The sequence below is a fragment of the Mobula birostris genome, chromosome 32 (genome assembly GCF_030028105.1).
Source record: "Mobula birostris isolate sMobBir1 chromosome 32, sMobBir1.hap1, whole genome shotgun sequence".
In the NCBI taxonomy this organism is placed as follows: domain Eukaryota; kingdom Metazoa; phylum Chordata; class Chondrichthyes; order Myliobatiformes; family Myliobatidae; genus Mobula; species Mobula birostris.
The window spans coordinates 24,532,227-24,546,124 of NC_092401.1; the positions used below are offsets into that span (position 1 = coordinate 24,532,227).

The following is a 13,898-nucleotide window of genomic DNA, read 5'->3' on the forward strand; positions in this document are numbered from 1 at the left end:
ATGGAATAATCTGAGTATCACCAACTTGCTGAAAAAAGTGGTGTCTTAAAAGAATATATGGTTGGATACTATCAAATATCAAAAGAGTGCCTAAGATTGCTTCATATTTACAATATACATTGTGTTCATCTGAGTTTAGCAGTGATTATTTGATTATTAACAAATGCCTACCTCAGATTTAATAAGGTGTAGTTTTTTTTCAATGACAGACGGAAATTGTGTTGAATGGGAAGTTCAGATTTGTGCTGGGTATAAATGTTGACTGAACTACCCTTCACCGCATTATAATTGTTTCAGAGTGTAACTATTAATTTGTATTCTCTATAATGTATTACTTTTCTCCTGAGCAGAGGCTTCTAGTACAGAATGCTGTGCAGTCGAAAGTGGACCAGTTCCCGCAGCTCCAGCTGCCGGGAGTCCAGCAGGTAGCTGTAATGCACCAGGTAACAGTTTTAGCAATGTTCATTTAGCCAATGGATAGGGGTTGCCACATGTTTTGAAAGTTTTACTGAAGGGTAATTTAATGGTAGTAAATAGATATCAGATTGATCTTATTAGATTTATAATGGTTACTGTTCTCTATTACTGTCATTATAATGAAAAATGGCAAATTATTCTGATCCTGATTGGATACATTTTGTATATTGTAGTAATATGAATGAAATATATTCAAGGACATGAATTAGAGAATGGCTAAATACCAAAGTTTTTCCGTGAGAGATTAACATTGTGAGCTGAATTGACTGACTCGTGAAACTGTAGCTGAAGTTTTGCACTAATGATATTGGAACAATCAGTATTCGTGGTTGTTACACCATGAGCCTGGGGTAACATTGGGATTTCTGTTCCTACATCATTTTGTACAGAAATTTCAGTGCAGTGATTCAGCAGTTATCCTCGGGCAGTGATTTTGCAAAAGGAAAATGAAAAATCTCTTGAATTAAAGTGATCTATGTATGAACTAGTCTTGGTTTAAAATTCCTTTTCTGATTCATGAATTCCAAGTGAGTTTAGTATGGTGTACTAAAGCATAATTATTGCTGGGTAAACTCTCAACCAAAAACACTTTTTTTTTTACTACACGTAGTTTGTATCTTCCTTGTAACTATTTAAAATAAATCACTTTATAAATTATTTTTTAATTAGAATCAGAATCAAGTTGATTATCACTGACATTTAGAGATACAGTGTGGAACAGGCATGTCGTGAAATTTATTGTTTTGCAGCAGCAGTACACTGCAATACGTAAATTATACTACAAGCTCCAATAAGAAATAAATATAATAAATTAAATAAGTAATACAAAATATATTAAAAATAAATAAGTAGTACATTATTCGTGGTGTTTCCACTTCCATGTAATCATATATGTATGTTGCAGTCATTAATTAGCATTCAGTAAAATATTTAGAGCAATGATTTCCTTTTTCTCCCTAGCATAGTGTTAGTGAAAATTATTTAATATGATTGGCTTCTCAGCCAGCTTGATGATATCACAGTTGCTGGATATTAGGGATCTCCCTGGGCCAATGCTTGATGACAATCAATATCAATAAAAGACTGTTAGCACCACAAAGATCACTTGATCTTTGTTAACACTTTCTTTTCTGCTAAATATAAAATCCAGACTTGTATTTATTGGTTCTCTTATGTATTTCATTATGGCACCAATCAATTATTATTTGTATCAGATCACTACTCACTTCAGTAATTAACCTGTATTGCCTTGTTTGTGATCAGAAATGCTTGGCACTCAAGATTCCAGAGAAAATTGAAAGGAAAAAAATTAGCAGAAATGGAGGAAGGAAAGCAGACAATTTTTGCATGGGATTAATCTTCTACCAAGATGGAATAATAATATTACAGAATCAGTTTAGTGTCTGATCAGTGAAGTAAAATGTTGCTCACTTTCAAGCATAATGGATTTTTTTATGTGACCAACTTTATGTGTCCGCCGCTGTTTGTACATTCTCCCAATGACCACTTGGATTTTCTCCGGATACTCTGGTTTCATCCCACATCCCAAAGATGTAGGGATTAGTAGGTTAATTGGTTACATGGGTATAATTGGGCAGCACGGGCTGGTTGGGCTGGAAGAGCCTGTTGCCATGCTGTATCGCAAAATAAAAATAAAACTAGGCCTAGAATAACTCCATTATATTTTTTCAAAGGAAGATTCATCTCTGCTTACTGTAATATAATTAAGTGCCAAGCCCAACAGTTAATTTGCTAAATTTTTGGATAAGCAAACTATCTGTTAGCCGTTCCTTACTACAGTCAATTTCATTCCACAAAAAATGTTCAAACCTACAAATCGCTGTGAAGCTATGGCTAGAATATATTCTTTCCATCATTTTGATAAAGAAAGAAGGGTTTTGCAACTTCCTTTCAGTTCTAGAAAGGTATAAGCATTCTCACCAAATGAAATATTCAGAAAAAACTGCATTGCACTGGTTTCCTGATTATCAGTGTTGTCGTCTCCAATATAAGCTGTTATGGTCAAGGTTAAAACAACCACTGTGAGTTACAAGATTGGGTAGCATGTTCAGACCTAACAATTACACAGAGATAGTTAATGATCTGTTACATTTTCTGAGCTTGCTCAACCAGGAGGTTGATATAAATTCGACAGAAGAAGGAGTGAGTGTCTAGAATTGATTGATCATAAGATAATTCCCAATTCGGAATTTTACAGGACTCAATTTCCAATGTGTAGTAGCCATACATTAATAGGAACCTGATGACATTAGAGACAGTGTGCCTACTCTGAAGATGTCACTGGTGGTACCCAAGTTCCCATTAACTCCATGTAGAAAAGATAACCGAAGGCCTAGGAAACTTGTATGAAGAAGCTTGGTCGTGAGACCATCTGGCTCATGAAATGAATGAGGTCCTTCTACAAACTCATCATCCAGGGTTATCAAGAGCAATTAATTATACTAGGCTAAGAGACCATGCATTGGTGAAAGCATTGCTGTGGCACCTTTTAGTCCAGCTAGAATGGGATGAAGAAGGCCAAAACTGGACAGGCCTTGACGTGTCGATTGATATGGAACGTTTCCATTGGAGGAGACTAGAAAGAAGAGAAGGGAGAAGGGAAATAGGATTTAAACTTTGGACAGCACAAGAACCTGGGACCAAAGCTTGCAATTCTGAAGGATCCCAAGTCTTGGGAGTGGAGAATGCTGGGTGCCAAAATTTTGACCAATACTGACACCTAGTGTCTTGATTGTGGCCTATTGTGCAAGCTCTGAGTGCTTGTACATTGTGTTTGAATAAACCTTTCATGATTTGTTAATTATGTCTCGAGTATGTATTGATTTGGCACACCATTGTCAACAAACTGATGCATAAGTATGAATGTGTACAAGTTATGCATTTAGTTTATTCTAATAATAATGAAAATGAATCTTAATTCCAATCTAAAATTAACAAATTACTCAGATTGAGAATGACAATAAATAAGGTTAAAAGAGCAATGATTCCATAATATTAGGAAACAAATCATTGAATAAATTAAGTATCAAATGTTGTTGAGTAATAACAATATTAAAGTGCATCTTTGATATTGCTGACTAATATCTAAATGTTGTGAAGAATATACAAGTTGTGGATTATGAGTGGAATGAGAACAAAAATAATCAGTCAGTGAAGGCGGATTTGACTTGCAATTCTAAATTTATAATATTGTAATGACAAACAAGGCACTAAGAGCTGTGGGTTGGTTGATACACCACTGATAACTGGCAGTAGGAATGATACTTACCTATTCTTTATGTTCACCTTGTTGTACACTTCCATTTTATGGACTCATCAGTTAACACTGTTGCAGAATACATTGCACCTTATGATGAGGTATCATTGTAGTCAGTTATACTTGTAAATGCAAACTCTGCTTCATTTGACAGAATGCTTAGTCACTTATTGTAACTCTATGACCAGTTTATACTGAATACAGTATCCTGTTTACTTTCAGTAAGTATATTATAGTTCTTGTGTCTTCACCTGTGTGACACTCTTCAATCCTTGAAGTGTTCCTATATACTTCAAAAAAATTTGGGTTCTCTGTTTGCCTTGTTTAAGTGACAACTACAACTCATTTATTTTCAGTTCACTACAAATTAGTTTTTTTTGTAAATGTTCATTTGGTTAATGTGGAATCAGCAATGCTGTGTTATCCTTGTGCAGGGCTTTGAATTATTTTCTGGTTGTTTAAATCCAGTGTTGTGTCAACATTACTCAATTAGAAATCACTCTATTTTCATCATACTCTTAAGTCAACTAGTGTTCACTCCAAAGAGAAAATCCCTCACGCATTGTATTTAATAGAATGCTCATTTTTATAAATGCCTAGCCTTTCTTTTCATACTTTTGGTCAACACTTTCTAATTGTTGGGTTTCTGACCAGTTAATTTTTCTTTTTTGTCTTGTAACCCATCATCACCCATCATGGATGCAGGGACAGGTGGGGAATCAATTCTTCTTATAACCTAGTCATTCAAATAAAAAGCTTCAAATTAATCTTCCCAGTGCAATGGCTGTCATTCTTGGGATAATAAGAAGTTCAGTTGATGTTCCAAGAGTGGGATATAATTGTCTATAGTATACGCAAATTTTTCGAATGCTTTGGTTTACCTGTATGTTTTGCAGAGTTCGAGGTTGAATGTACTGCCTATGATGGCTGTCAATTCAGCAATATCAGTCTGGTAAAAAAAAGTGCCTAGTAATTTTAGAGCTTCCCTTTTTATTTTGTTCAGTGCAGCAAATTTGTCAAAATTACATGGAGCATAAATCACGAATTCTGTAGTCTCCTTTGTTCACACTTCTTAGTTGCAAGTAATGATAAAGTGTATTAATTTTGTTGTATTTAGGGTGGTTTTTATTTTGATTTTCATCGAAAACTGTCAATATACTCCACAATTGGTATTTTAAATGTTATATTGTGTTGTACTGGATAAATTTTTAGTGTTACCTGTTTCTTTGTCAGTCTTTGAGAGATACTGTAAACAAAATTGCATTTTCTTTCAGATTTCTTTGTTTAATTTTAACCATGCTTCGATTCTTACATGGTAATGTTGGAAGTAAATTGTTTTAACTTTTATTTACAAATATTTTAATGTAATGGTTTATTGTGTAGATGATTGTTTTGTTTTTATTATAATGGAAGTATCAATTTTATTTATTGCATAAGGAAAATCTTGATAAATTGATGCTCAATTATTATTTTCTGTTGTTTCTGTCTTTGGATGATATATTTTTCCAGCTTTCTTAAAGTGTGTTTTGCATGACCATGTTGACATATTTGATGAATTTAGTAACTGTGTATTACTAATATGCAAAAAATGACCTATGTCAATGATAAAAATTGAGTTCTTAAAAACAAAATTCTAACCAGGAGGAATGCTGTAAATTTCTTTCAACTCACCTAATTTTACCAGTTACATTGAATGAAAAAGGAAGCACAGAACACTTATGGAAATACAGCTTACTAAACAATGAAGATTGCTTAAGATTGTTGTTTTAGATTGGATTAATAGCACAATGCACTGACTAAACTTGTTTTTACCAAATTAGGCCAATCTGCCCCGGTTCTCCCCAAGGCCCTGTAAAAATTTTCCATTTCAATCTCCAATTTAATCTGTTCACATCACTTTTTCAGGCACTGCATCAAATTGTAACAACTCGCCATTCAAATATATTTCTGATTCTTGACTATGATTAGACCATCTAGCCCATCGAGTCCATCTGCCATTCAATAAGATCATGACTGATTTGGACGTGGACTGAGCTCTGCCTACCTGCCTATTCTCCATAACCCTTAATTCCCCGCTATCCAAAAATCTATCTAACTACTTCTTAAATATATTTAATGAGGTAGCCTCCACTGCTTCCCTGGGCGGAGAATTGCACAGATTCACTACTCTCTGTGAAATGCAAGTTCTCCTTATCTATGCCTTAAATCTATCCCCCCCCCCCCCATACTGAGGCTATGTCATTCTCCTGCTTCTATCTTATCTATCCCTTTCATAATTGTTTTTGTTTCCATAATATCCCCTTTCATTATTCTGAATTTCAGCAAGTATAGTGCCAGGCGACTCAATCTTTCCTGAGACGCTAGCACCCTCCTCAACCTGGTGAATGTCCCCTGCACCACTCCAAAGCCAGTATATTTTTCCTCAAGTAAGGAGACCAGATCTGCCCACAGTATTCTAGATGTGGCCTCACCAGTACCATGTACAGTTGCAGCATAACCATCCTGCTCTTTAATTCAATCTCTCTAGCAGTGAAGTCCAACATTCCATTTGGCTTCTTGATAACCTCTTGAACCTGCAAACCAACTGTTTTACAAACCAGCCTAACTTTCTCACAATCTTTAAGAAAATTAGTCCCAGATTCTGTAATCACCTCACAGAACATCTATCCATCATATTGTTGCATTAATTGCCCTTCTTTCTTCCCAAAATCTCAATTGCATAATTAGCTGTGGTACTGTGGTTGTGTCCCAAATTGGCAGTGTAGAATTTTTTCAGATAGTAATGTGAATTGTGTGTTTTTCTATTTCTGCAACAGAGACAGTATTCATTGATCATTAACACTCAGGACATTGTGATGGTGGGGTTTGTCTTATGTGTTACCATTCCATGACAATTTTTCATAATATCTACCAGCTCTCACGGTTCCACCTTGTTAAGTGTACTTCAAAAGTCTACCATGTAGGGTGATTAAGGCAAAATACTACGAGTACTAATCTGTTGAGAGATATTTAAAACGGAAGGAAGTGCAGTGAGATAAAAGGGAAAGGTTAGGGGGCAGAAGTTAATGAATGGCAAAAATGGTGTGAGCCCAGTAGAAAGAATTCTGTAAAGGCTACGGAATAGCAGAAATATATATTGTCAGGCAAGATGATGTAAAATTATTGAAAGAGAGGCAAACATCTCTTCTAGGAAAGGTACAAAAGGGAACAGTTACACCTGAACCCTGGGGAGGGGGCAATATCCTTCTAGGCAGGTTTGTTAGAGCTGTTCAGAAGGGTATAAACGAATTTGGCAGGGGGATGGGAACCAAAGTGATAGGGCTGAGGATGGAATAGTTGGTTTAGAAACAAAAGCAATGTGTAGTGAGACTGCTAGCAAGGTAAGGCTGATTATAGGGCAACAGTCAACAAGATGAGTTGCAATGTAAAAGGGGGACAGAATTAAAGAGGGTGATGAAGACAGGGCTAAAGGTGTAATATTTGAATGCACACAATATATGGAATAAGGTGGATGAATATAGCACAGTTACAGATTAGCATGTATAATATTGTGGGCATCACTGAATCATGGCTGAAAGAAGATTGGACCTTAATGTCCAAGGATGAGCAAACATTGTATTGAAAGGACAGGCAGATAGGCAGAGGAGGTAGGATGGCTCTGTTGGTTAAAAAAATTAAATCTAATCATTAGAAAAAGGTGACATAGGATCAGAAGGTGAAGAATCATTGTGGGTAGAGCCAAGAAACTGCAAGGGTAAAAAGACCCTGATCGGAGTTATATATAGATCTCCAAACAGTATCAAAGATGTGGTCTACAAATTACGAGATATAGAAAATGCAAGTCAAAACGGCTATATTACAATAGTCATGGGGAATTTCAATGTGCAGGTAGATTGGGAAAATCAGGTTGGAGCTGGATCCCAAGAGGGAGAATTGGTAGAATGCCTATGAGATGGATTTTTAGAGCAGCTCATGGTTGAGCCCTCTATTTATCAGCTATTCTGGATTGGGTGGTTGTGCAATGAACCAGAATTGATTAGAGAGCTTAAGGTAAATGAACCCTTAGGAGACAGTGATCATAATATGATAGAACTGCAATTTTAGAAGAAGTAACAGTATTGCAGTGGATTAAAGGGAATTACAGAGGTATGAGAGAGGAGCTGGCCAAAATTGATTGGAAGGGAACACCAGCAGTGATGATGGCAGAGTAGCAATGACTAGAGTTTCTGGGCAATTTGGAAGGCACAGGACAGATAAATCCTAAAGTATTCTAAAGGCAGGATGATGCGGCCATGGCTGACGAGAAGTCAAAGCCAACATAAAAGCCAAAGAGAGGGCATATAATAGAGCAAAAATTAGCAGGAAGTTAGAGGTTTGGGAAGTTTTTAATAACCGATAGAAGGCAACTAAAAAAGTCATAAAGAAGGAAAAGATAGAACACTAAGGTAAGCTACCCAATAATATTAAAGAGGATACGAAAAATTCATTCAGATATATAAAGTGTAAAAGAAAGGCGAGAGTAGATATAATGCTGGAGGAGTAGACAAGAGGGACAAGGAAATGGCAGATGAATTGAAAAAGTATTTTGCTTCAGTCTTCACTGTGGAAGACACTGGCAGTATGCCGGATGCTTGAGCTTGTCAAGGGGCAGAAATGAGTGCAGTTGCTATTACTAGGAAGATGGTGCTTCGGAAACTGAAAGTTCTAAAGTTAGATAAGTCACCTGGACCAAATGGTATATACCCCAGGGTTCTGAAAGAGGTGGCTGAAGAGATTGTGAAGCCATTAGTTATGATCTTTCAAGTATCAGTGAATTCTGGCATGGTTCTGGAGGGTGGAAAAATTGCAAATGTCATTCCACTTTTCAAGAAGGGAGAGAGACACAAGAAAGGAAATTATCTGGCCTCAGTGGTTGGGAAGACATTGGAGTTGTTTGTTAAGGATGTTATTTTGAGGTACTTGGGGGCACATGATAAAACAGACCATAGTCAGCATGTTTCCTCAAGGGAAAATCTTACTTGATAAATCTGTTGGAATTCTTTGAAGAAATGACAAGCAGGATAGACAAAGGACATATTGTGTACTTGGATTTACAGAAGGCCCTTGAGAAGGTGCCACGATGAGGCTGCTTAACAAGTTAAGAGCCCATGGTATTACAGGAAAGATGCTAGTGTGCATAGAGCATTGGCTGTTTGGCAGGAGGAATAAAGAGTGGGAATAAAAGGAGCTTTTTTCTAGTTAGCTTCCGGTCACTAGTGGTGTTCCACAGGGGTTTGTGTTGGGTCCACTTTTTATGTTATATGTCAGTGATTTGGATGACAGAATTGATGGCTTTGTGGCCAATTTTGCAGATGATATGAAGATGAGTGGAGGGACGAGTAGTGTTGAGGATGCAGAGAGGCTACAGAAGCACTTAGACAGATTAGGAGAATGGGCAAAGAAGAGGCAGATGGAATATAGTATCAGGAGGTGTATAGTCCTGCACTTTGATAAAAGAAATAAAAACTTAGACTATTTTCTAAATAGAGAGAAAATTCAAAAATCTGAGTTGCAAAGGGACTTAGGGAGTCCTCGTGCAGAATTCCCTAAAGGTTAATTTGAAGATTGAGCCAGTGGTGAGGAAGGCAAATGTTAACAGTCATTTTGAGAGGACTGGAATATAAAAGCAAGGATGTAATATTGAGGCTTTATAAGACAGTGATGAGACCTCACTTGGAGTATTGTGAGCAGCTTTTGGCCCCTCATCTAAGAAAGGGTGTGCTGACATTGGAAAGTTTTCAAAAGTAGTTCATGAAAATGACTTGGGACTGAAAGGCTAGTCATATGAGGAGTGCTATGAATTTGTACTCACTGGAATTCTGAAGCATGAGGGGGGTTAATATTGAAACCTATCGAATGCTGAAAGGTTTCAATAGAGTGGATGTGGAGACGATGTTTCCAATAGTGGGAGAATCTAAGACCAAAGGGCACAACCTCAGTATAGAGGGAAGTCCATTTAGAACAGAGATGAGGAGGAATTTCTTTAGCCAGAGGGTGCCTGTGGAATTTGTTGCCATGGGCAGCAGTGTATGTTTAAGGCAGAGGTTGATAGATTCTTGGTTAGTCAGGTATGAAGGAATATGAGGAGAAGGCAGGAGATTAGGGCTGAGAGGGAAATGAATCAGCATGATAAAATGGCAAAGCAGACTTGATGGGCCAAATGGCATAATTCTGCTCCTATGTCTTATATTGTTGAATGCTGAGAATATTAGCTGCAGGAGTGAAATGAGTGGTTATCTAAAACTGTTGCTCAAACAAAGCTCAAGATAACATCACCTCATCTTTCAGACTCAACTGCGTTAAGAAAGAAATTACATGACACATTTTGAAAGCTATGGGAGGAAATTGTTATACAGCAATCCATTTGGATCTTTGCATAACAGTAGCTGTTAAAATATTAGCTATTAGGCATTCCTTCAAAAGGTGATCCTTCAAAAACTGTAGCTCAAGCTGGAAGTAAAATTAATTGATTTTATTTTGCCTTTGCAGAGATCTGTTGTACAAACAACACCACAGGCTGCTAAAACCAGCCAAGTTCAACAGTTATCAGTACAAGCCCTACAACAAGTTCATGTTTCTCAGGAGGTAAACAATGCTGATTTTTTAATTTATTCAACTCAGAGTAACTATGGTTTAAGAGTGATTAACCCATTTGGTTAACAATTATTTATGACTCTACTCCTTTAAAATTTATAATTGTATGGAGAAGTGACAGAATAGTTGCTGTTATTGCAGCTATTTTATGTCAAACAATATTGCTATTTGCTTAAATCATATTTGAACTATGAGACAGAACAGAAATTGTAGTTGAACTTTAAGCATTACATTCTGTTATATTCTGATGAGTTTTTCTCATTTTATGCTTGCTCCAATTTTTTCCCACTTAGTTAAAAGCTATAACTGGCTGAGAGCTTTAAAAGTCACCCCTGCCCTTACCCTACACAAGGATGTCATTCTACATGTAGCCAAGATATTGATAGTTGAGTACATTATTGGGGTGTAGTTGGGTTCAGTAGGAGGAAATGGGAGATAGTGGAAGGGTGAGTTCATGGAGGGGAACTGTCTTGAAGTTGAAGGCAGAAAACTACTCTTAATACAGTACTACTCTTTATTGGTAAGAAATGACATTAAATCATTAGAGAGAGGTGATATAGGATTGGAAGGTACAGAATCTTTATGGATTGAGCTAAGAAATAGCATGGGTAAAAGGACCCTGATGGCAGTTATTTATAGGCCTCCAAACAGCTGCAGGGATGTGGACTACAAATTACAACTGGAAATAGAAAAGGCTTGTCAGAAGGGCAGTGTTATGATAATTGTGGGGGATTTTAACACGCGAGTGGATTGGGAAAATCAGGTCGGCACTGGATCTCAAGAGAGAGAGTTTGTAGAATGTCTGCGAGATGGCTTTTTAGAACAGCCTGTTGTTGAGCCCACTAGGGGATCGGCTGTACTGGATTGGGTATTGTGTAATGAACCGGAGGTGATTAGAGAGATTGAGGTGAAGGAACCCTTAGGAGACAGTGATCATAACATGATTGAGTTCACTGTGAAATTTGAAAAAGAGAAGCCGAAATCTGATGTGTCGGTATTTCAGTGGAGTAAAGGAAATTACAGTGACATGAGAGAGGAACTGGCCAAAGTTGACTGGAAAGGGACATTGGCGGGAAAGACAGCAGAGCAGCAGTGGCTGGAGTTTACGTGAGAAATGAGGAATGTGCAAGACAGGTATATTCCAAAAAAGAAGACATTTTCGAGTGGAAAAAGGATGCAACTGTGGTTGACAAGAGAAGTCAAAGCCAAAGTTAAAGCAAAGGAGAGGGCATACAAGGAAGCAAAAATTAGTGGGAAGACAGAGGATTGGGAAGTTTTTAAAACCTTACAAAAGGAAACCAAGAAGGTCATTAACAGAGAAAAGATTAACTATGAAAGGAAGCTAGCAAATAATATCAAAGAGGATACTAAAAGCTTTTTCAAGTATATAAAGAGTAAAAGACAGGTGAGAGTAAATATGGGACCGATAGAAAATGATGCTGGAGAAATTGTAATGGGAGATAAGGAGATGGCAGAGGAACTGAATGAGTATTTTGCATCAGTCTTCACTGAGGAAGACATCAGCAGTATACCGGACACTCAAGGGTGGCAGGGAAGAGAAGTGTGCACAGTCACAATTACAACAGAGAAAGTACTCAGGAAGCTGAATAGTCTAAAGGTAGATAAATCTCCTGGACCAGATGGAATGCACCCGCGTGTTCTGAAGGAAGTAGCTGTAGAGATTGCGGAGGCATTAGCGATGATCTTTCAAAAGTCGACAGATTCTGGCATGGTTCTGGAGGACTGGAAGATTGCAAATGTCACTCCGCTATTTAAGAAGGGGGCAAAGAAGCAAAAAGGAAATTATAGACCTGTTAGCTTGACATCGGTGGTTGGGAAGTTGTTGGAGTCGATTGTCAAGGATGAGGTTACAGAGTACCTGGAGACATATGACAAGATAGGCAGAACTCAGCATGGATTCCTTAAAGGAAATTCCTGCCTGACAAACCTATTACAATTTTTTGAGGAAATTACCAGTAGACTAGACAAGGGAGATGCAGTGGATGTTGTATATTTGGATTTTCAGAAGGCCTTTGACAAGGTGCCACACATGAGGCTACTTAACAAGATAAGAGCCCATGGAATTATGGGAAAGTTACATATGTGGATAGAGCGTTGGCTGATTAGCAGGAAACAGAGAGTGGGAATAAAGGGATCCTATTCTGGTTGGCTGCCGGTTACCAGTGGTGTTCCACAGGGGACGGTGTTGGGGCCGCTTCTTTTTACATTGTACATCAACGATTTGGATTATGGAATAGATGGCTTTGTGGCTAAGTTTGCTGACGATACGAAGATAGGTGGAGGGGCCAGTAGTGCTGAGGAAACAGAGAGTCTGCAGAGAGACTTGGATAGATTAGAAGAATGGGCAGAGAAGTGGCAAATGAAGTATAATGTTGGAAAGTGTATGGTTATGCACTTTGGCAGAAAAAATAAACAGGCAGACTACTATTTAAATGGGGAAAGAATTCAAAGTTCTGAGATGCAACGGGACTTGGGAGTCCTCATACAGGATACCCTTAAAGTTAACCTCCAAGTTGAGGCAGTAGTGAAGAAGGTGAATGCAATGTTGGCATTCATTTCTAGAGGGATAGAGTATAGGAGCAGGGATGTGATGTTGAGGCTCTATAAGGCGCTGGTGAGACCTCACTTGGAGTACTGTGGGCAGTTTTGGTCTCCTTATTTAAGAAAGGATGTACTGACGTTGGAGAGGGTACAGAGAAGATTCACTAGAATGATTCCGGGAATGAGAGGGTTAACATATGAGGAACGTTTGTCTGCTCTTGGACTGTATTCCTTGGAGTTTAGAAGAATGAGGGGAGACCTCAGAAACATTTCGAATGTTGAAAGGCATGGACAGAGTGGATGTGGCAAAGTTGTTTCCCATGATGGGGGAGTCTAGTACGAGAGGGCATGACTTAAGGATTGAAGGGCACCCATTCAGAACAGAATTGCGAAGAAATTTTTTTAGTCAGAGGGTGGTGAATCTGTGGAATTTGTTGCCATGGGCAGCAGTGGAGGCCAAGTCATTGGGTGTATTTAAGGCAGAAATTGATAGATATCTGAGTAGCCAGGGCATCAAAGGTTATGGTAAGAAGGCGGGGGGTGGGACTAAATGGGAGAATGGATCAGCTCATGATAAAATGGCGGAGCAGGCTTGACGGGCCGAATGGCCGACTTCTGCTCCTTTGTCTTATTGTCTTATGGTCTAATCAGTCAAGAAATTTTCAGCGTCAGTTGCTGGTCCTGGAAAAATAACCATACTTTGTGTTGTGATCCTCTTTTCATATTATTCTAATTGAAAAAGAAGTTGCCTGTATTTTAAAAAGATGATGTTGATTACACCCATCCTCAATCATAGATAGCCTAATTTAATCAATGAAAGTTGTATTTTTTGTAAAATGAACAATTTCATAATTTTATCTATAGTATAGATTTTGCATGAAAGTCGAACTGAAATAAATAAAAGCTAATCAAAATGACTGGAGTTAATCTATGTTTTCACTAAATAGCT

General features: G+C 37.7%; 1 protein-coding gene across 5 annotated transcripts in view; it reads left to right on the top strand.

The window, feature by feature from the left end:
- rfx1a (regulatory factor X, 1a (influences HLA class II expression)) overlaps positions 1-13,898 on the top strand; it is a 220,522-nt gene that overhangs the window by 144,671 nt on the left and 61,953 nt on the right. For 3 of the 5 annotated variants that reach the window (XM_072248521.1, XM_072248522.1, XM_072248524.1), the window contains exons 5-6: positions 351-443; positions 10,283-10,378. In XM_072248521.1, coding sequence (XP_072104622.1) covers positions 351-443; positions 10,283-10,378 — 189 coding nt within the window. The remainder of the gene's footprint in view (positions 1-350; positions 444-10,282; positions 10,379-13,898) is intronic. The other 2 variants (XM_072248523.1, XM_072248525.1) reach the window with 1 other exon arrangement.